Here is a 23,418-nt window from a genome sequence, read left to right on the forward strand (position 1 = left end):
CGTGCAGAGGTTCTCAAGGATGACTGGGGCGACACAGTGTCGAGTCATTTTAAGCCGTGCTCGTAATTACTGAATATGAACGTTTTAAGCAAATTAGAATTACTTAACTATAAACGTTTAATTAAATTAGACCTTTTTTAATTCTTCTCAGCTCCTAAAAAGTTGCAGAATTTAAGTTAACTTGAAAACTCTGTGTGTTTAAGAGCTGAAAACAATTAAAAAGGCCTAATTAAGCAAATTATTAGTTCAACTGAAGGGTTTAGTTAAGTAACTGAGAGCTTTGAATGAAGACTGGAAGACATTAGGGTCCCGAGGACCGGGTTTGAGAATCCTGCACTATAAAACGCTACAAAATCTGTAACAAAGCAATACTAAAATAAACTAGAATTCAATGACAAACGTTTTGGCTAGAAGTCTTTTTCAATGTCTTCAGTCGAAACAAAGACTTCTAGTCCAAAAGATTGTCATTTAATTATTTTTTATTTGTTTGTATTTCTTAATTCGGCACTGTTAATTGTCTAATAGCTGTGGGTGAATCTCTGTAATGTGTTTTACAAATGCTCCATTGCTGACTGACTGCTTGCAGGCTTTGTATGAAACACAGTTCACATAAAGATATTTAGCTGAGATATTAATTGTTAGTGTTCATAGATACACTATATGTCTTTATTTTATTTCAATACTGGAATATTGTAGGCTATATTTTCTTCAGACGTTTGAAAGAATCATAGCAAAAAAGCTTTTTTGAGTGTTTTGATTTTCTTAGGAAAATAAACATTCAAAATAAACTGCACTATTTTACTTTTCCTTTTGCCCCTAAATGCATTTGCACTCTAATACCTTCACACATACAGAGTCAGCAAGGAAAGACAGTGTAGCATAATAATAATAATAATAATAATAATAATAATAATAATAATAATAATAAGTTATAATGTATTTTACTTTATTTATATATCAATACCACCCCGGCGCATTTTATTTATTATGTCACGTAATTCTAGTTGTGTTTTTTGTAAGTTGGACGTCATTGGATATTCCAGTAACACCTATTAAGGAACGGGCATTTTGGACTCTTTTTTTTTCACTATGTGTAATTTTTTATACAATGTTAATTGATAATCGAAAGTAAGTGACCCACGTCAATACAAATAAATATATAACAGTAAAATTTATTGATTCCCTTTTAGTCAACTTTTAGCCACGTATTTACAGTGAAAAATAGTGCTAAATGTAATTAGTCAGTGTTACAGATTAGTCAGTCAGGCATTTTGGAGATAGTCTGACGTGGATTTTGCGAAAAAGTGTGTTACAACATTACCTCCTATTTGGTTCAATCTTTTACATTCGATTGGCTATCGTTTCCGTTCTAATATTTAACCGACGCTTCAAGCAAATATTAGACATTATAGGAAATATATATCCCTTCACGGCAGTTACCTTCTATATAACATCCCCCCCTTATTCGAACTTCTTACCTCGATATAATTAAATATAATAATAATAATAATAATAATAATAATATAATAATACTAATAATAATAAATAATAATAATAATAATAATAATAATATAATAATAATACTTTTGATAATGAACCCAATTGAAGATGTCTTGCACAGCCAGGTGTCTTTGTTAATCGAGCTTGAAGAATGGATGCTATTTTAATCGTAACTGCAAGAATTTTCATTTGTATTTATGAAGTCAACCTTATTCGATCATTTACACATGAACTCTGTTGCGGATGTGTAAAACTGCATTCACATTGTGAGAGACAAAGATTAATGTGTAGGGTGTCATTTTAGACAGTTGCCTATGTACACACGGTATAATTGCTCGGTGTGGCGTGTACATAGTGATTATTATTATTATTATTATTATTATTATTTTTACAATTTATAATTATATTATTATTATTATTATTATTATTAGTTCTGATTATGCAGTAACTTATACTAACAGCCCCCTGCTCATACCTTGTTGTTGTAACACGTATGTTGTTCAGGTAGGAGCAGAAACAAACAACGATGCCGAAAGTGATCAGCAGTAACATTAGATTCTTACCATATTTTAAATGCTGAAAACAAAACTGTGGCTGAAAAAATAAAAGTATATTGGGAGATATTCATATTTATATTTTGGGACATTTCAAAAATACTATTACGTTTAAAAAAATAAAATAGAATCAATGAAGTAAATATTCTTTCCTCTGCCCTCGTATTGCTGATTTGAAAGAAATCAAACTTTAATACGAGCAGAAATATCTCTTTACACAACTTAACCCTACCTGACGTTTTATGTTTATATATTTACACTGTATTGACCAGCATTTCCTCTGCCGTTTTATAAACTGATCCATCAGCCTGTAATTTATACATAAAACTCTGATAGACCCATCAGCCCAGGGACTATTTTGTGTTTTTTCATGACAGTATAAGGTTTACATTTTTTTTTTTTTGTTAAATCATTTTGGCGTTTTCCTGTACATTTCCAGTATTGTTCTTCCACACTAATGATTCTTGAACCCTGACACAGCTCTGCTAGAAAGAAACATCAGCCCCTGGGAGAACTAAACCAGCAGCCCCGAGATCACTGATATACAAGCACGCAAGATTACACTGCACACTACACAAGCGACATTTCAAACATACACTTACGGAATTAGATGGATTTTTTATCTTATATAGCGTGTCAATGAAACTTGACGTTGCCAGTAAATTAAACAGCTATCTGGCAAACATGAGCAGACCAACCCTGGTTTTTTTCCGCTCCAATACTGTATCTGATCGCTTCTGATTGATTTCAAAATGTTACCAATCAAACTATGTCAATAAAACAAATCAATACACAAAAGCGACAATTTGAGGAAGCAGCAGTGAGAATATTGCAGCAATATACACTATACAAAAGAACATCGTAAGACATAATGTATGTACACGGGTCTTGCGACATCACCGTGTACAATAAGACTGTAAAACACTGAAGTTTATAGGAAAATTATCTTTCACCGTGTATAATAATAATAATAATAATAAATAATAATAATAATAATAATAATAATAATAGACAACTTAAATCACAGGGGCATCAGATACAATTCAGCTAAAACAAATTGTTCTCAATATTGGAATGCAATTTTTAACATTTTACTATGTAAAGCTGCTGCAGTACATCTTGTTCTTCAGTTCAACAGCAGCAATGCTTGACTATGCTGGTAGACTAACACTCTACTATCTGGAAGTTGCATCTTTGTGAAGTTGCAGGCTCACCAGCACACACAGCCCAGGCACCATGAAGTGTTATTTCTGCAATGCAACACAGCTGGAAATACACTGTGCTTGAGCAGAGACTTTCATTCCAGTGAAACAAATTCAACTTGCACAATATATGCTCAGTATTTTAGATGCCCCTGTACTGCATTGAGAAGTTACTGTGTCCACCTGAGCACCAGTATCCCCTCACCTAGGTTGGGTTCAGGCAGGTTTGCGGGTGGAAGCCAGCCTCCAGTATGTATACCTCTACAGTTCCATCCCAGTCAACAAACTCAAGAAATCAATCAACAAAAACAGCCTTGAAAGGAAAGCATCTCCATGGGCAGTGCTAACCAGCAAGTCCCTGGACCACTGAACCCGACTCCCTGTCTCAGGATAAATGACCAACTTCATTGAAAAGCTGTAAAGAAATAGCAACGTGGAACTTACTGGCTGTTGAGTGCAGAAGCAGGACAGCGAGACAGAAGATGGACATACAGCTCTCCATTGGTGTTAGGACAGATGAACTCTCTTCTGAGCCAAGTCAAGACCCGTGCTTACCCCCCTGAGCCAACACGCAACTGAGAGGGTTCTCAACGCCCCATAACTCCAGCAGAAACACAGCCTCCACCCCCCACACCCCACCAATCACACTCGGTGTGGCCTTTTTGAGACAGAAAACAGGAAGATTTCAAACAGGTGCGCTGACAAATCAGATGGCTCTTTTCAGTTCTATCCATATATATCGCTGATACATCATTGTTTCCTCCCAGACCGCCCAGCGCTGATGAATCACAAGATACGGAGGAAAGGGGGAGAGGTCTGAAAGGAAAAAAGAGAAAAAGAAAAAAGTTTTTTTTTTTTTAATTTGTGTTTATGAAAAGCTTAAGAAAGCTGGGTGCAGAGGGCAAACAGCTCGGTAGTTATCTCTGAGCTGTGGGTTCGGTCCCCAGCCAGGCTTCACTCTGCTAAAGGCCTGGTTTTCGATATTCTTTCTTGCATTGCATATCTCTTCTGGGATGTCCTGTTTTTGTGTGATTAAAGCCAGGATTTCCAGCTTAGTTTATGAAGCCGTTTCAGTATCCCCTATACTGCTCTCTGCCCTGTCCGTCACACAGCAGAGCCTTGTCTGTACAGGGCCAGGGCGGGATTACAAGTTGTATTGCATTTGCAGGCATGCCTGGACTTTATGATGCTTTCAACATGTAAGATAAACTCCAGGGTATACAGGCAGTAGTTTCACTTACTTGTTTGGTATCAAGGCTGACATTGCAATAATGAAGAAAAAATGACTTGTCTGATCTGGTCTACCACATTTAAAAAAAAGTGCTACAGTGGAAAGACAGCTTGTAATTCCTGGTGACTGTTCCTGTTTGGCAGAAATGGGGGTAAATCTTGGGTAAGAACAGGTGGGAAGTATAGAGGCAGGCAGTCCTGAGGTTATGTCAGTCCGCCTCTCCTTAGATCTTGTCATTACAGACTGGGAGCTTACAGCTCCCACCTTCACACCAGCCCGAGAACCAAGACGTGCGCAGACTCTGTGGTTTGTACAGAATCTGAAAAACAAGCAGCTGTGTGATGTGAAGCTGTGGTCGTGTGTGTGCTGAAGCTGCTGATAACTGCTGCACAGGGTAACAGCACAGGGAGACAGTGTAATGAGAGTGTTAGTGCTTGACAAGATGCAATGAGTTGAGAATAGGATCTTTTAGTTCTCATGAAGGTACAATGCTGGATGATATATGTGGAGTGCTTTAATGCTCATTAAGAGCCTATAGATCCTTATACAAATATTATAATAGGAATCATTAAACTATGAATGAAAAGGAATTGGGAACTGTATTTTCAATGGTAATATGTATAATTTTATGTATAATATGTATAATATTAACTATCATACATACAGTGATGTTCCAAAAACCAATGCATTTACCAGTGATATACTGTGCCATTATAACATTGCTTTGGCAAACCAAGCTCTCTGATTGGTTGAAAGGACTGTACAAATCTCCCAACAATGCAGAGGAGGCGGGTCGGGAGGGGAGCTTAACCTATAAGAAGTTCAAAGTGCTCTAATAGTATTAGCTATACTGCCCCACTTCTATAAGAATTCCTAATCCGTACATAACACAGAATACCTGCTCAGTACAGGATCTGTAAATGCTGCCGAACCACACTGTGTGTCAGAATAGGGCTCTAACCACAGCCAGCTGTTCAGAAGCCCGAATGAGGAACAGCATTCCCCCTAGTGGCTCAAGCAGTAAAAGCTTTTTCACCTCAGAATCTTTTTGTTCAGTTTACTGTTGGGACAATTATCAGCCTGCCTCCTCTAAAATGGCATCTCTCGCTGAGGTACCTGCCAGATCCACATCCCATGGTGCTTGGAACAAGTAGGATTACGGTCCTGCCAGATAATCCATGAGATGCTTTAGCAGATATATGCGCTACCATATGCAGTAGTATATATCAATATATATTAAAGGGTGATATATATATATATATATATATTTATAGAAATATAGAAAAGCTTAACTAAATTAGGAAGTCACTGAGAGAGAGAGAGAGAGAGAGAGAGAGAGAGAGAAGAGAGAGAGAGAGAGATTCTAAGTCTCTTTATTGTTTATTTTTCAGTGACTATATGTTTCGTCATTTTATATTTTTATCTATTTGATGGTCCCTAAGTTTTCTTATTATTATTATTATTCTATTATTATTATTATTATTATTATTAGTAGTAGTAGTATACGTAAAATAGCCGTACGTTGCTGAACTAACGTGCAACGTTATTGCACAAAAACAATATTTAAATACAGTTTACAGTAAGTGCAGTTACAACTGGAATGCACTATGAGGTAAGAAGTAACAATTCAGGATTAAGACAGTTTGTATCTACTATGACATGATACTAATGTAATAGTGCAAGGATAGTGCATCATAGTGGTCAGGCGAGTCCAGTGAATGCCTTTTGAAGGAAAGAGTGATCTCGGAATTCAGCCATGGATAGCTATTCCAGTGTTCCAGATTACTGATTGACAGTCCATTTCTCGAGACAGTATTTTCACTGTAATAAAATGGAAAGGAAAGATTAAAAAAAAAATCAGGTACAATGTTGAAACCCCAGAGTCTGTCGGTCGCAGCTGCTAGAGATTCATCAGACTCTGCAGTCTGCCTTGAATCACATTACACAAGTCTGAGTGCACCTGTATGCATCCTAATGCCTTAATCAGACACTAGCACACAGGGCCCAAGCTTCAACAGCTGCAGTCATATGCTGATAATGACAAACTTCAAGTTTTTTGCACCTCCCAGACAGTCATCTTACATACAAGTTTGAATGACTGGTCTGCCTGTTTTAATGTCAGTTTGCGGTTCTGACCCGGGAAATGCGGGTCAGTTGAGTTTGTTTCCTCACCTGCAATTCTTTTGAGACCTTACCGGTAAACCCGAGTCCTTTAAGAATATTGCAAAGTCTAAACAACGTTCAGAAATGTTTGAAATAAAAGGGATGTGAAGGGTTAATTTTGCAAAATGATACAAAAACAGTGTGCAAATGAAGTATTTATTCTGCAAACAATCTCTAAACTCATCGTCGTGGTGGGTCTCGTATAAAATAACCTAGATGTGAACGAGGTTAGGGTTGCAAGCCTGCAAGAATTTTCACATCAAAAGCTTTGCAAAACAAAGTATCACAACATCTCAATATATCAGGAGGGAGAGACAGAGAAAATGAAGGAAAGCAGGGCAGGTGTGATACCACAGGGGCTGATATTAATCTGTTTAGCAAAAAAAGAAAATCGCTTTTTCATATTTTTATAAATATCTTCTTAAACGAGATTAATATCACCCTTGTTTTAACATTTAAAATCTAGATGTATATATGCCTAATGCTTGTTGAAATGTAGCCGTTTCTTTCTTCAGTCTTGCCAGCAATGGGCCACCTGGGCAAATAATACATTTAAAGACTTCACTCCCCTCATAGCAAAGGCAGCACTGCAAGTGCACAGCCTAATGAGAATCCAAATCAAATGAAAAATCTATCGATATCTACATGCCACTGTTTCTGTTTCAAGTGGATCACTTCTGAACAGCTGGCTGTGGTTAGAGCCCTATTCTGACACACAGTGTGGTTCGGCAGCATTTACAGATCCTGTACTGAGCAGGTATTCTGTGTTATGTACGGATTAGGAATTCTTATAGAAGTGGGGCAGTATAGCTAATACTATTAGAGCACTTTGAACTTCTTATAGGTTAAGCTCCCCTCCCGACCCGCCTCCTCTGCATTGTTGGGAGATTTGTACAGGCCTTTCAGCCAATCAGAGAGCTTGGTTTGCCAAAGCAATGTTATAATGGCACAGTATATCACTGGTAAATGCATTGGTTTTTGGAACATTACTGGTTTTGTGGCAGAGCACAGCTCTGCCCTTTATAAATTGGCAGGGATGGGGTTAAATTCCCCTACCTGCCTGGGTACATTGTGTTCAGGTTGGGGTTGATAGATGATTAGTTTAATTATACATCATTAGCCCCAGCCACCTGACAAATACAGGCCTCTCTTCCAATTGGTTGGTTGGTTGTTTGTTGTTGGTTGGGTTGGTTTTTTGTTCATAGTTTAATGATTCCTATTATAATATTTGTATAAGGATCTATAGGCTCTTAATGAGCATTAAAGCACTCCACATACATCATTTTGGCCCTTGTGCCCTGTACCGTCATGAGAACTAAAAGATCCTACTCTCAGCTCTCTGCATCTTGTCAAGCACTAACACTCTCATTACACTGTCTCCCTGTGCTGTTACCCTGTGCAGCAGTTATCAGCAGCTTCAGCACACACACGACCACAGCTTCACATCACACAGCTGCTTGTTTTTCAGATTCTGTACAAACCACAGAGTCTGCGCACGTCTTGGTTCTCGGGCTGGTGTGAAGGTGGGAGCTGTAAGCTCCCAGTCTGTAATGACAAGATCTAAGGAGAGGCGGACTGACATAACCTCAGGACTGCCTACCTCTATACTTCCCACCTGTTCTTACCCAAGATTTACCCCCATTTCTGCCAAACAGGAACAGTCACCAGGAATTACAAGCTGTCTTTCCACTGTAGCACTTTTTTTTAAATGTGGTAGACCAGATCAGACAAGTCATTTTTTCTTCATTATTGCAATGTCAGCCTTGATACCAAACAAGTAAGTGAAACTACTGCCTGTATACCCTGGAGTTTATCTTACATGTTGAAAGCATCCTAAAGTCCAGGCATATCTGCAAATGCAATACAGCTTGTAATCCCGCCCTGGGCCTGTACAGACAAGGCTCTGCTGTGTGACGGACAGGGCAGAGAGCAGTATAGGGGATATTGAAACGGCTTCATAAACTAAGCTGGAAATCCTGGCTTTAATCACACAAAAACAGGACATCCCAGAAGAGATATGCAATGCAAGAAAGAGTATCGAAAACCAGGCCTTTAGCAGAGTGAAGCCTGGCTGGGGACCGAACCCACAGCTCAGAGATAACTACCGAGCTGTTTGCCCTCTGCACCCAGCTTTCTTAAGCTTTTCATAAACACAAATTAAAAAAAAAAAAACTTTTTTCTTTTTCTCTTTTTTCCTTTCAGACCTCTCCCCCTTTCCTCCGTATCTTGTGATTCATCAGCGCTGGGCGGTCTGGGAGGAAACAATGATGTATCAGCGATATATATGGATAGAACTGAAAAGAGCCATCTGATTTGTCAGCGCACCTGTTTGAAATCTTCCTGTTTTCTGTCTCAAAAAGGCCACACCGAGTGTGATTGGTGGGGTGTGGGGGGTGGGGGCTGTGTTTCTGCTGGAGTTATGGGGCGTTGAGAACCCTCTCAGTTGCGTGTTGGCTCAGGGGGGTAAGCACGGGTCTTGACTTGGCTCAGAAGAGAGTTCATCTGTCCTAACACCAATGGAGAGCTGTATGTCCATCTTCTGTCTCGCTGTCCTGCTTCTGCACTCAACAGCCAGTAAGTTCCACGTTGCTATTTCTTTACAGCTTTTCAATGAAGTTGGTCATTTATCCTGAGACAGGGAGTCGGGTTCAGTGGTCCAGGGACTTGCTGGTTAGCACTGCCCATGGAGATGCTTTCCTTTCAAGGCTGTTTTTGTTGATTGATTTCTTGAGTTTGTTGACTGGGATGGAACTGTAGAGGTATACATACTGGAGGCTGGCTTCCACCTGCAAACCTGCCTGAACCCAACCTAGGTGAGGGGATACTGGTGCTCAGGTGGACACAGTAACTTCTCAATACAGTACACTGGGTTCTGTAATACTGAGTATATATTGTGCAAGTTGAATTTGTTTCACTGGAAAGAAAGTCTCTTCTCAAGCACAGTGTATTTCCAGCTGTGTTGTATTGCAGAAATAACACTTCATGGTGCCTGGGCTGTGTGTGCTGGTGAGCCTGCAACTTCACAAAGATGCAACTTCCAGATTGTAGAGTGTTAGTCTACCAGCATAGTCAAGCATTGCTGCTGTTGAAATGAAGAACAAGATGTACTGCAGCAGCTTTACATAGTAAAATGTTAAAAATTGAATTGCAACATTGAGAACAATTTGTTTTAGCTGAATTGTATCTGATGCCCCTGTGATTTGTCATTTTCTGTAACGGTACAATGTGTGCCACATCATATATAATAAATAATAATACAGTCTTTATTATTATTATTATTATTATTAGATATTATTATAATAATAAAATTAGTACTGAGTACCGTTACAGAAAATTACACCTACACATTAATCTTTGTCTCTCACAATGTGAATGCAGTTTTACACATCCGCAACAGAGTTCATGTGTAAATGATCGAATAAGGTTGACTTCACAAATACAAATGAAAATTCTTGCATATTGCTGCAATATTCTCACTGCTGCTTCCTCAAATTGTCGCTTTTGTGTATTGATTTGTTTTATTGACATAGTTTGATTGGTAACATTTTGAAATCAATCAGAAGCGATCAGATACAGTATTGGAGCGGAAAAAAACCAGGGTTGGTCTGCTCATGTTTGCCAGATAGCTGTTTAATTTACTGGCAACGTCAAGTTTCATTGACACGCTATATAAGATAAAAAATCCATCTAATTCCGTAAGTGTATGTTTGAAATGTCGCTTGTGTAGTGTGCAGTGTAATCTTGCGTGCTTGTATATCAGTGATCTCGGGGCTGCTGGTTTAGTTCTCCCAGGGGCTGATGTTTCTTTCTAGCAGAGCTGTGTCAGGGTTCAAGAATCATTAGTGTGGAAGAACAATACTGGAAATGTACAGGAAAACGCCAAAATGATTTAACAAAAAAAAAAAAATGTAAACCTTATACTGTCATGAAAAAACACAAAATAGTCCCTGGGCTGATGGGTCTATCAGAGTTTTATGTATAAATTACAGGCTGATGGATCAGTTTATAAAACGGCAGAGGAAATGCTGGTCAATACAGTGTAAATATATAAACATAAAACGTCAGGTAGGGTTAAGTTGTGTAAAGAGATATTTCTGCTCGTATTAAAGTTTGATTTCTTTCAAATCAGCAATACGAGGGCAGAGGAAAGAATATTTACTTCATTTTATTGTGAATGTTTATCATGAAAAGATTACTATACATGAAATATAGATAGAGGAGTTTTACTGTTGATGTTTACTTGGGAAACTTTGTGATGTGGAGAATAATACAACTCCGTGCAGTGTAAGCAGTGTGTGATTATAAACTTGTGATCGCGGGCCTGTGCAGACTCCCTTTTCTAAATCCCTTTTCTCTTTTTAAAGGCGGTGATGATCTGAGGCTGGTGAATGGAGGCAGTCCCTGTGCTGGCAGAGTGGAGATTCTTCACGATGGACAGTGGGGGACAGTTTGTAGTGCTGACTGGGATATAGCGGATGCTGCAGTTGTGTGTAAACAGCTGGGCTGTGGATCTGCTGTTTCAGCACCAATCGATGCTCACTTCGGAGCCGGTTCTGGAACCATCTGGCTGATTTTTGTTTCCTGCGACGGCTCTGAATCTGCCCTGCGGGACTGTGGGTCATTGGGGTGGGGTGAGGGCTCTACATACTGCACTCACGCTAATGATGCTGGAGTGATCTGTTCAGGTAAGAGACACGCATTCCATCACAGAAACACTTCCTCAATACACAGGGGTCAGACAAAAAAACAGGACCACCTGCCCTCTGCAGCACACCTCCAATGTGCAGCTCATCACACTGATAATTAAGAGTTCTGTTTCTCATGCAAATGAAATCCCAGACACACATTCAATAATACATGAAAGCATCTTCATGGGCAAGACATTAAATATGACAGACTAGAGGGCTGACAGTAGATTCTCAGTTGGCAGGTGCTTCTGTAATTAAAACAATCAACACAGATTACTGCTATTTCTGCCATTTTCTTCATCTCTGACATTGCGTATTGTAATTTCCTGTAAAATTTTAAATTTTTACTGTTGATGTTTACTTGGGAAACTTTGTGATGTGGAGAATAATACAACTCCGTGCAGTGTAAGCAGTGTGTGATTATAAACTTGTGATCGCGGGCCTGTGCAGACTCCCTTTTCTTATCCTGTTTTCTCTTTTTAAAGGCGGTGATGATCTGAGGCTGGTGAATGGAGGCAGTCCCTGTGCTGGCAGAGTGGAGATTCTTCACAATGGACAGTGGGGGACAGTTTGTAGTGCTGGCTGGGATATAGCGGATGCTGCAGTTGTGTGTAAACAGCTGGGCTGTGGATCTGCTGTTTCAGCACCAATCGATGCTCACTTCGGAGCCGGTTCTGGAACCATCTGGCTGATTTTTGTTTCCTGCGACGGCTCTGAATCTGCCCTGCGGGACTGTGGGTCATTGGGGTGGGGTGAGGGCTCTACATACTGCACTCACGCTAATGATGCTGGAGTGATCTGTTCAGGTAAGAGACACGCATTCCATCACAGAAACACTTCCTCAATACACAGGGGTCAGACAAAAAAACAGGACCACCTGCCCTCTGCAGCACACCTCCAATGTGCAGCTCATCACACTGATCTGTTTCTCATGCAAATGAAATCCCAGACACACATTCAATAATACATGAAAGCATCTTCATGGGCAAGACATTAAATATGACAGACTAGAGGGCTGACAGTAGATTCTCAGTTGGCAGGTGCTTCTGTAATTAAAACAATCAACACAGATTACTGCTATTTCTGCCATTTTCTTCATCTCTGACATTGCGTATTGTAATTTCCTGTAAAATTTTAAATTTTTTTTGGAAAAATATGTGATTCAATTTGGGCAGCACGGTGGCATGGTGGTTAGCGCTGTTGCCTCACAGTGCCAGCGTCCTGGGTTCCACCCCAGCCTGGGGGGTCTGTCTGTGTGGAGTTTGCATGTTGTCCTCACGTCTGCGTGGGTTTTCTCCAGGTATTCCAGTTTCCTCCCACAGTCCAAAGACATGCTGTTCAGGTTGATTGGTCATTCTAAATTGCCCTCTGTGTGTGTGAGGCCCTGCAGTGGACTGGCGTCTCGTCCAGGGTGTAGTCATGCCTTGTGCCCTGTGTCTGCCAGGTTAGGCTCCAGCTCACCCCAACCCTGTTCGTCCAGGGTGTAGTCATGCCTTGTGCCCTGTGTCTGCCAGGTTAGGCTCCAGCTCACCCCAACCCTGTTCGTCCAGGGTGTAGTCATGCCTTGTGCCCTGTGTCTGCCAGGTTAGGCTCCAGCTCACCCCAACCCTGTAAAGGAATAAGCAATTAATGGACATGATCCAATTTACAGGTGTTTTGCACTTGGTGTGGCTGTATTACAGGTTTTGAGATACATTTGTAATCTGTCAATTTAGAATCACTGGATTGTAGCAATACTTAAAGGGAATGTGTCTGCAGGTTAAGTTTCTATTCTTCTGTTGATTGACAGCCCCCTTCCCTTTGTGTGATGCTTGCAATCATTCCGATTCACTCTCATTTCAATCAGGAAACTCAAACACTATGATTACACACTATAAACATGTGTGTGTAAACATATACTTTTCATCAGAATTATTATTTTCATCAGTAATTATGCGACACTGTGGAGTGTCCCCTGTTTCACAATATTAATGTAAACTATTGATGTATGTGCTGTGTGTTTGTGGTGATGGGCTGGCTGGGATTGGGTTACTTTTTCCTATCCTTGCATGGAAATTGTCTCCCTATCAGGGCTGGATTAATGCGCAGGCAAAGTAGAACTTTACTCTTGGACACGGTTTCCACACAGTCATTTTTTTCTTGTCAGTGTAGGCTGAGCAGTCTCACTTGGGCTGCGTGCAAAATCACCACCTCGCTTGATTTGGATGACATTATAGATGAGTTTGTTTCTAAAAATGCAGAAAAGAAGCCACTTTAAACTGTATTTGGTGCTGCGGTGCCAATGCAGGTGGCAGAATAGTCCTGAATTGGAGTTATAAAACACATCTAGCAATCCAGGCTTTGGAAACAAAGCAACCACTTGTACAGTAAAACACGTATCAGCAGAGCAGTGTCTCGTATGCTGTTGTGTTTTGTACATTAGCATTCCCTTGTTTTCGTCACTGTGGTCCCAAGTCTCTGTGTTTGTGGGTGTAGTCTGTTGCCTCTCAGATTCCGTGTTTGCTAGAGAGAGGCGGGGCCTCAGGCTGCCAGATTTGCTTTGTTTAATCGAAACCAGACTTTGTCGTGGACCTATGTTTCAGTTTTGGAACTTGTACATGTTAAAAAGAAGTGTCACATTTTTAATGGGGCGACAACGTGGATTAAAACTGTCTATGGTCCCTGGTTCTCATTCAAACTGGTGTCTCTTTTTGTTCAATACATTGGGAAACGTGGCTATCATGCTCCGCTATGGATTAGAAGTAGTAATGTCTTTAGCACGCTGACTTCACTGTGACTGTTTCCGTCAGGTTCGCGCAGTCGTTCAATTCAGCACGTTGCGTGAAAGTCTCGTCAAAATGAATGCATCATAATAGAGCATAATTCACAGATTCTGATCAAAACCATGAATGCAGTCCTAAAACCTTGTGAGAAAAGAAAAGTTGGTTGTACGAATTGATGAAATGATGTATGCTAAACCTGATCTTAGCAAACCGCACATGTGTGGGAAATGTATTCTTCAACAAGAAAATGTTGCTGCAATTAAAAGCCTGAGTAATTGTGACAGAGGGCGAATGCATCCTAGTCAAGAATCTCCCTACCGAGGGCGCTGTATAACAGGAACAGAGTGCCTCGGACTGGATGGTTTGGCAGTTCATTCCAGGGGCAGTTGGAAGTCGGCCATCCAGAAAGGGGGCGGGGCCACAGTATCAGAAGTCATCGCCTTAATGCGGTAGACGATGTGTCGGTCATGGATTGGAGGAGACATGATTGCACTCGCTACTGAAGTGGGCGTGACTGAAAGTTTATCAGGGGATGTGGCAAAGCAACCGGTTCCTTTGTTATAGTTACGAAAGGAACTGTAAAAGAGAACCAAGCATAAAATAACTGTGAGTGGTTCATTCTAATTGTACTAGTTTTGTAATTGTTAGACAGCTAACAGTATCTGAGAGCTCTCGTTAAATGCCAGCACCAACCCGGACTTAACTGACTTAACTATCGTTGTCTTGCACCACCTGCACAAAGTGCAATCGCTGTTTGGATAAGTGATCGTGTCTGTGTTGTGTCTTATTTTTGCTGTATTAGTATTTCAAGACTGAAGTTTGTAATTATCTGTTAACTGTTGTTGTTTCGCTCCCAGAGCCTATTGTCTGTAGTTTTATGATTTCAGGACATCGAGCAGTGCGGCTCAGTGGTGGCAGCGATCTCTGCTCTGGGAGAGTTGAAGTACAGCATGGGCAGACCTGGGGAACGGTCTGTGATGCTGACTTTGACTGGCAGGATGCAGAGGTTGTCTGTCGGGAGCTGAAGTGTGGAATTCCTCAAGAGGTGCTGGGAGGATCCCCTTTTGGAGCGGGGCAGGGTAAGGTCTGGTCCAAGGAGATGCAGTGCCAGGGAAACGAGCCCCGGCTCTATGATTGTCGCACTGCAGCCACGAAGAAGCAGGGCTGCACACATAGGAACAACGTGGGCCTTGTCTGTTTTGGTGAGTCTTTATTCTTGTTTATTAATCAGAAGCAGTGTAAATTATGGACAATGTAAACTATGGGCAGTGTAACAGGGCGAGGAGCCCTGTACATGATTATTTGTTTATTTTTTAGAATGGGGTACCCCTCCACCCCTGTGCAGTTTATTATTTTGTATTTGTTTTGTTGTATTGTTATTATTATGATTTATTTGTTGTAAATTATATGACGGCGAGAAACCATAGGTTTTGTTTGGCAGCGTGGATGGGAAGCCCCATCCACATTAAAATACCTTGTGTGAATGCATGACTGTCAGCTCGTCATTATTGAATTAACTGGCAGTAACGCATAATAAAACTACCTGGGCAGACTATGGCTGAGGGGTAATGAGAGAATTAATAGCCAGTTAACCCCTCGGCCATGATAGAAAAGACCGGCAGCTTTGGCTGCAAGAAGTGGGTGTTCAGAGGAGAGCAGTTTAAAAACGAAACTAAAATAGGATCAGTGGCAGCGATCTGCCCAGCCTGACCTGTGTGTTTAGTTTCTTTGTGTTTGTCATTTTGTTTTGTGTACTTGTTTTATTTTGCTCGGTGAGCAGTGTTTTTCTTAAAACCTTTTATTTTATTTTGTTAATCCCTCGGTCACCAATAAAAAAGACCTGCAGTTTGGCTGTATGGGTTCAGAGGTGGAACGCGATTCTCTGCTTGTCCTGATTCTCTGCTTGTGCGGTGCCCCGCTCACACTCTGCTGTCCTGTGTGCAGGGTACACTGGGTACAGGCTGGTGGGTGGCCCTGACTCCTGTTCTGGGCGAGTGGAGCTGCAGTACGATGATCAGTGGGGGACAGTCTGCGATCGCTATTGGGATCTGCAGGACGCCACAGTTCTCTGCAAGCAGTTGAATTGTGGGTACGCTGTATCAGTCCCGGGACAGGCCTGGTTTGGTGAAGGCAGTGGTGATGTACGGGCTGATATATTCGACTGTGATGGCAGTGAGACACACATGTCAAAGTGCTCCATCTCTGCCTGGGGACGAGGTGCCTGCACTCATAGGAACGATGCAGGAGTTAATTGTTCAGGTGAGCAGGAGCCACTCTATTGGGTGGAAGATTGAATAGGTAACTTAACCTTCTATCTGTTATCTTGGTATTGTAGGTATTCAGAGCTTCTACTGCCATCTGGTGGGATTGTAAATGAAATGAATTTACTGTTACAGTATTTCTTTGATACCATCAGTATTGATTAAGTGTTACCATATTTGGGGTGTGTTAGATGTGTACAGTTTAAGATATTTTATACATTATGTATGCATACAAATAAAGCAAAGTGTCTGACATTTATGCTTATATGGTTTGTAATGCTATGTACACTTTTAATTAAGTTTTCAGTTATCCTGGTTGGTTCTGAGTTCTACAGCACCAATACCAATTATGAGTTTATTCATTTCTCTATAAAGCTGTCTCTAAAAAGCTTTGAGTTAGCTCCAGGTGGAAGAACAGACAGTGTCCAAACAACGGAATTACTCTTAAATCATGTTTCTTTTTTGAACTCATTAAACATACAAGATGACAAACTGTAGAAGTTGTAGATGCAGTAAGTAATGGTCCTGGTCCTTCAGCTGTGACGTGTTTCATTCCCCCACTGCTCACTCTTATTATCTTCAGGTCCATTGCTACCAGCACAAGCAGGTCGAATCGAGCCTCTACCAAGTAACTGCAACACCAGTAATGAAGGGACCTCGCTCTGCTCAGGTTAGTGCAATTCAAACTCTTGTGTTAATAAGTTATTTCAGTGTGACTATACTGACATTAATGCCATGGGTGCAGTCTGTGACAAGGATTCTCATCTGAAAATTAGCATGCATTATCATAGGGTTATTATTAACTGATAATGATTCTGTGCCCAAGCTGCAGTGATTGTGTTATTGATGTCTGCTTGTGATTCTTTCCCCCTAGATCACACGGCCCTCAGGCTGGTGGGGGGAGGAGGTGCCTGCGCTGGGAGGGTGGAGGTTTATCACAACGGCTCCTGGGGGACGGTCTGCGATGACTCCTGGGACCTGGAAGATGCTGAGGTGGTGTGTAAGCAGCTCCAGTGTGGGACGGCACTCAGAGCCACAGTGTCCGCTTCTTTCGGCCAGGGAACCGATCCCATCTGGCTGGACGAACTGCGCTGTCAGGGGAAGGAATCGACTCTGTGGGAGTGTGCCTCAGGAGGGTGGGGGCAGCACGACTGCAGACACAAGGAGGACGCGGGAGTCGTGTGTTCAGGTACAGGACTGCAATAACTGACAATGCCTAACGAGTGGAAACTGAGCCATCTCTATATTAGCCATGAATATGTTAATATGGGAAACCAAGGCAATATCAATTACTACATACAATTTATTTAAACTGAGTGAAGCTCAGTAAACAGGGCAGATTACTAGTGATCCTGTAATACACGAAGATTTAAAACCTTTTATATCCACTCTCCAATTTCTATTTCATTGTATCAAGAAACATCACATGAAAAGCTTTTTTAATATTACCTTGCAGAAGTATAGTAATCAGAATAGTTCTGAGTGTCATTCATTACTGTGCAGTTTACTTTGATGGTTGTATGTTGTTTTGACAGAGTTCAAGGATCTTAGGCTGGCTGAAGGCTGCTCTGGACCAATAGAGGTCTTCTACAATGGCACCTGGCGCAGTGTCTGTGGCAACAGAATGACACAGATTACAGCTACAGTGATATGTCAGCAGCTGAACTGTGGAGAAAGTGTTGCCATTAGAGAAGCAAATTCCAGGCTGAGTTCTGATGACAAATGGCTTGATGAAGTGAACTGCAGAAAACACGACTCTACACTGTGGCGGTGTCCATCCTTACCCTGGGGTCAGACAAATTGCTTTAACAATGAGGTGGCTGCAATTGAGTGCACAGGTAAAGATCTCCCTCTGTCCTTCCTCTGCTGGTCACCTTGAATCCTCCTCCTGAGATAACAAGGACACGCTGCCCTTAGCAAGTTACACAACATGGTAGCTGAGTTATTGGAGGCACTGTCCTTTCTAAGAGAGGTCCAGTTGATGTTGCTCCAGTTGATGCTTTGTGGATGTTAACAACGCTTCTGGAAGCAGCGGATAGTGACCCCAGATCCCTAACCAAACCCCTGCCCATCAAAGAGGAGAGGCCAGAGCAGGGATGTGTTACAGAAAGGCAGGGCCTCTTTAGAATAGAGAGGAGATGCAACTTAAGAGATCTCAATAGAAATATGCCCAGGCCATATGGACATCCCTACAGCAATACCTTCAGAATACTTTGCATTCAGCATTCAGCTCAAAAGAAAAGAGACACAAAGCAGGAGTGTGCTTGAGCAGAGTGTGAATGCAATGTACTTTTTTCCAAACACTGAATTCACTTGATTGTTCTTTGTTTTTAACAGAGAAAGAGAAGCCACCTGTCACCAGCATACCCAAGCCATGTTCTGAAGACCTCACTCAGGAGCACTGCTCAGGTTATTTTTTATTTAACAATGTCTAAAATATAATATAGTTTCCAATACTAAAGAGACTACAAAAGCAGAGCAGCTTTGAACACCTGGGAAAGATGTGTCTTTTTAAATGAACAATTCAACACTGAATTGTGATTGCCTCTGATCACTGAACCCGGTTACCTAGATTTTTTCCAGAAGGGATATCAAGCCTCTTTCTAGTATGACACAGCGGCCCTAGGGCTGAACTGATTCAGTAAGCCCTGCTGTTTTATTTCAGAGCCAGCACAGCTGAGGCTAGCTGGAGGCTCCAGTCCCTGCTCCGGACGGGTGGAGGTGCGGTTCGAGGGCTCCTGGGGGACAGTCTGCGATGACTCCTGGGACCTGGTGGACGCTCAGGTGGTCTGCAGACAACTAGGCTGTGGGGCGGCGGAGAGCGCAGGGGGGGGTGAGGCTAAGTTTGGACAAGGGGACGGTACCATCTGGTTGGACGAGGTGAACTGCAGGGGCAGCGAGATGCACCTGTGGGACTGCCGGCACGCTCCGCTGGGACACAATGACTGCTACCACAAAGAGGATGCGTGGGTTACCTGTGCAGGTGAGAGGGGGGTTACCTGTGCAGGGGAGAGGGGGGTTACCTGTGCAGGTGAGAGGGGGGTTACCTGTGCAGGGGAGAGGGGGGTTACCTGTGCAGGGGAGAGGGGGGTTACCTGTGCAGGTGAAAGGGGGCTACCTGTGCAGGGGAGAGGGGGGTTACCTGTGCAGGGGAGAGGGGTAATCAGCTGTACTGGGGAGATGCTCTGTTGTGTTAGGCAGGGAGTATTTGCTTACACTGCAGATAATAACAGTCATTTCATTTTGTTTTACAGTTCCAACTACTATCAACCCTCCACGGAACACAGGTAAAAGCAGCTCCTTTTAAACTTCACAGACACCACTCTCTTATATAGATAAACAGATTGGTCAGAGCACAGCTCTGGGGGAAAATGCTTTATTATTGTTTAGTGCTGTGAGTTTGGGAGTCGTGTGGATAAAAGAAGGGAGGCCTCAGTTAGGGCTTTCCTATGTAAGCAATGTGAGCACAGCTTTTATTGCTTGATTTACAGTACAGTTCCCAACTGTTTACAGAAGTGTCTGTCTGTGTTCCTCTCCAGCAGGACCCTCTGCACCCAATCAGAGAGACATGACCATCCCATTGATAGCCTGCATTGTGCTGGGAGCTCTGCTCTTTGTGGTGCTGGTCCTGTTAGCCGGGCAGCTGCAGAACAACAGGATGCTGAGGAGAGGTAGGGAACAAGTCTTTTTAAAGAGACACACTCAGGTCCTAATGCGCTGTTCTAGGATTCTATTCTGTAATGCCCTACACCGGCACTTTAAATCTGCAGTGCTTTCCGGACACAAATGCGCTACCCTAGATCCTTTATAGCAGAGATCATTGTTTTGTGCATCTCAGATGACAATTTAGAAATCATTTTCTTTTATTAATGATCTGATTAGAGAAGAAGCTTGTATTGACCCACATGTGCGATACCAGCCTGCTGCAGTAGGGGCAGCAGAGGACACAATCTTCACAAATTCTGTTATTAATTAAACCCTGAAAATAGAGAAGCATGACAACTGTTAAAAGGGCAGTTTCACAGCATTGTTAATAATAATAATGTATGTTCTTGCTCTGTGGATCACTGAAGGCTGTGCTGTTCAGTACAGTGGGTGCAGAGCTCTGTCACTGTAAATGAGAGCCTGTTTCCTCCCATAGGGATTGCTGAGGAGCTTGACCCCTTCCATGAAGCCGTTTACGAGGAGATCGAGTACAAACTGGCCAGACAGGGAACCTATGGTGCTCCCAGGAGAGGTGAGTGAGAGGGGAGGGGGAGTGGAGAAAGAGAGAGCCGACTCACACATCACACTGTCACACAATCCACAAACATGACTCAAAGCAGAGACTTGTAAACCTCTCATCACAGCAAACACTGCAAAGAGTGGGAGACAGACAGGAACAGAGCAGCTAACAGTAGATAATATGTAGTTACTTAGGGTGTAGATCACAAAACCACAGTTTAATTTCCTGTCCTGAATTCAGTAACCCAAGCATTGAACAACAGCTAGAATAGCAGTCAGTTTGCAACAAGTAGCAGGTAGTGAGTTTGCAGAGTGAAAGCAGGCAGCACTAACCCAGTCTCCTGTTCCAGGGAGTTTCCTTTCTGATCAGCTGCCCTCTGACTACGATGATGTGGAGGACAGCGAGGGGAACCCCATCCCAGGTAACGGGGGCTGTGCTACAAACCTACGAAGAAACAATTCTCTCACCTGTATCACCGATTCTGGTCTCTGTCTGGTTTAGGTGAAGCAGTGCTCTGGTCTGTAATGCTGTTCTCTGTCTCTTTTAGGTGAATCGATGCCCTCTCTGGAAGGAGAGCCCCCAGGGTACTATGACGATGCCGTCCCTTTGAACAGCAACCCAGAAGATTTATCAGGTGAGATCTTGCAGACAAGCCCTGTAGAGGAGCCCTGCACCAAACCCAGTCTTGGAGAAAGTAAATGTATTCAATCAGGTTCCTATTTTAGCTCACGTGTGTTGAACCCTCAGTAACTGCATATTGTTTGTGCAGGTAAGTCCCAGGACTGGGAAACATCCCCCGCCATGCCTGCTGAGCAGTACAGTGGGTTTGATTCTAGGGTTCAAAATAGTTTTCCTACATTTAATGATTCAGTCTCAATGTTATCTAAGCATTTTATTCAAGCTCTGATCCCTGTAACTCTGTTAGTGGACAATAGGAGAGAGTTGATATGCTGTGGGTGAAAGCAGGTCAACTCCAGAGCTAACCTGGATCCCTGTTCCTAGGGAGTTTCCTTCCTGACGAACTTCCCTCTGGCTACTATGACGTGGAGGACAGTGAGAGGAACCCCATCCAAGGTGAGGGGGGCTGGAGTCTACCGTGGGGAGGGATTGGGAGAGCCCTTCAGATATCCTGCTCCGCGCTACTGCGCCAGGAGCTGCACGCTGTGGGGGAGCCTGTAACTGCTCCACTCCCACCTCTTCCAGCGGGTGTCACTACCAGGCAGTTTGAGAAGTTCTGAATCTCTCAGAAACCACTCTAATCACACCCATTGCTTAAACCAATCCCTGACCCCAGATCTGTGTGAACCCTCCCACTGCGTAAACCCGACCAATCCCTGACTGTGTGTGTGTCTCTTTGGCAGGTTCTCCCCTCACTCCCCCTGGAGAGGAGAGTGCCCGGGCTGCACTGCCTCCTGAAGAAGGAGCCGCTGCACCTGACAGGACTGACTACGATGATGTTGGGGAGGAGTCTCCAGGAGAGGCCGGGGCGCTGTGAGGCTGGCAGTGTGTCTGGGAGGAGAACAGAGGGGCAGCTGGAGCCCCCTAGAGTTCTAGATCTGTAAGAGCGCCATTAACTGTAAACCTGCCAGGCAGTTTCACTGCAGTTCCAGCCTTCCTCTGGGATTTCACTGTGAAACTCCACTGGCTGAATATTTAGCAAGCTTCTTATGAAAGTGCTTCATGTGAAATATGAATGTTGCCCTTTATGCTGCAAAATTGCATTTTGTTACAAACAAGCTGGTTACCAAATTAGTAAACATGTCCCGAACGCTAATTGAACTTTGAAAGAAACTAAGAAATTATATTTTCCCAAGAACAATAAATCGTTGATTTCTCAAAGATCAGTATTATGTTAAATAAAAAAATAAAAAATCCACTGTTTCTGGCTAATGAAGTAACTGAGAGAGTTCAGAAATGTAACTAAGAGCCAGTAGGCCAGTGTCTTCAATGTTTTTGGGGAACACATGTGGTTTTATGTATGCCCCCACCTCCATCACCCATCACAATTATGAAGGTATATTCCTACACAGATTTCCAAAAGTATCCAAGAATTATTTTCACAAGTTTTAAGGTTATAGGAAAAAAGGCTGTAAAAAAATTCTAAATGCTTGAAAACATGAATATATCTGGCATCTTATTAACCAGAAAACCTCTTATTTTGACTCAATATTGCCCAAATTTTGCTGTTATATTTTACTGTTAAATTAGTTGCTTCTGAGTCTGTTAAGGTGGAGCTGGGGAATAATCACAAGCACTGTCTGGGAATAGTGCATTCAAATTATACAAATAAATAAACAGTGTCTTAAAAAAAAAAAAAGTTATCTGTATATTTTGTATTATTTTTTTCTAGCAATGTCTGGTTTTCTTTTAAATCCAGTCCATAGTCTTTAAATACAGATTAGGTTTTAATATATCTGTCTTCCCTCTTTCAGCCTGTAATTCTGATGGTTTGCAGTGTTAAAAGGGATCTGGTTTGAAAATTAATTGTTTCGGACTTAAAAATGTTCCATAGCACAACTCTAGGGAGTTATCTTGTTTGTAATTAATTTGGAGCTTGTTATGCAGAAAAAAATACACATTTTAAACATGTTTTGTTTTTATTATTATTTGAATATATCTACTCTGCTTTAATGTACCCTTTCTAAGTGTATAGCATTTCTTGCAGTGTGTGCAATGGCTTGACGGCTGTATTAGTCTGTTTTTAAACAATAAAGTCTAATTTAACATCTGGCGGACGGCATGTGTTTTTGTTGAAAAACGTTTTCATGTAACACACTGAGAATTGATTTTAAAATAAAAGTTTTAATAATGTATACATTAGACATGGGAAAT

The 23,418-nt window shown here is 42.0% G+C and overlaps 1 protein-coding gene across 1 annotated transcript; it reads left to right on the plus strand.

The window, feature by feature from the left end:
* Nucleotides 1–9,129: 9,129 nt before the first annotated feature.
* Nucleotides 9,130–23,312, plus strand: LOC121304172 (antigen WC1.1-like). The gene is made up of 16 exons (XM_041235139.1): nt 9,130–9,224; nt 11,015–11,335; nt 11,824–12,144; nt 14,997–15,302; nt 16,045–16,359; nt 16,945–17,031; nt 17,236–17,550; nt 17,897–18,199; nt 19,027–19,344; nt 19,616–19,648; nt 19,901–20,032; nt 20,503–20,598; nt 20,936–21,007; nt 21,134–21,220; nt 21,589–21,660; nt 21,948–23,312. Exons 1-16 carry the CDS (start codon nt 9,167–9,169, stop codon nt 22,079–22,081), a joined length of 2,970 nt encoding a protein of 989 aa, XP_041091073.1. The 5' UTR covers nt 9,130–9,166; the 3' UTR covers nt 22,082–23,312.
* The last annotated feature ends 106 nt before the right edge of the window (nt 23,313–23,418 follow it).

The sequence above is a fragment of the Polyodon spathula genome, chromosome 37, assembly GCF_017654505.1.
Source record: "Polyodon spathula isolate WHYD16114869_AA chromosome 37, ASM1765450v1, whole genome shotgun sequence".
Taxonomy (NCBI): Eukaryota; Metazoa; Chordata; class Actinopteri; order Acipenseriformes; family Polyodontidae; genus Polyodon; species Polyodon spathula.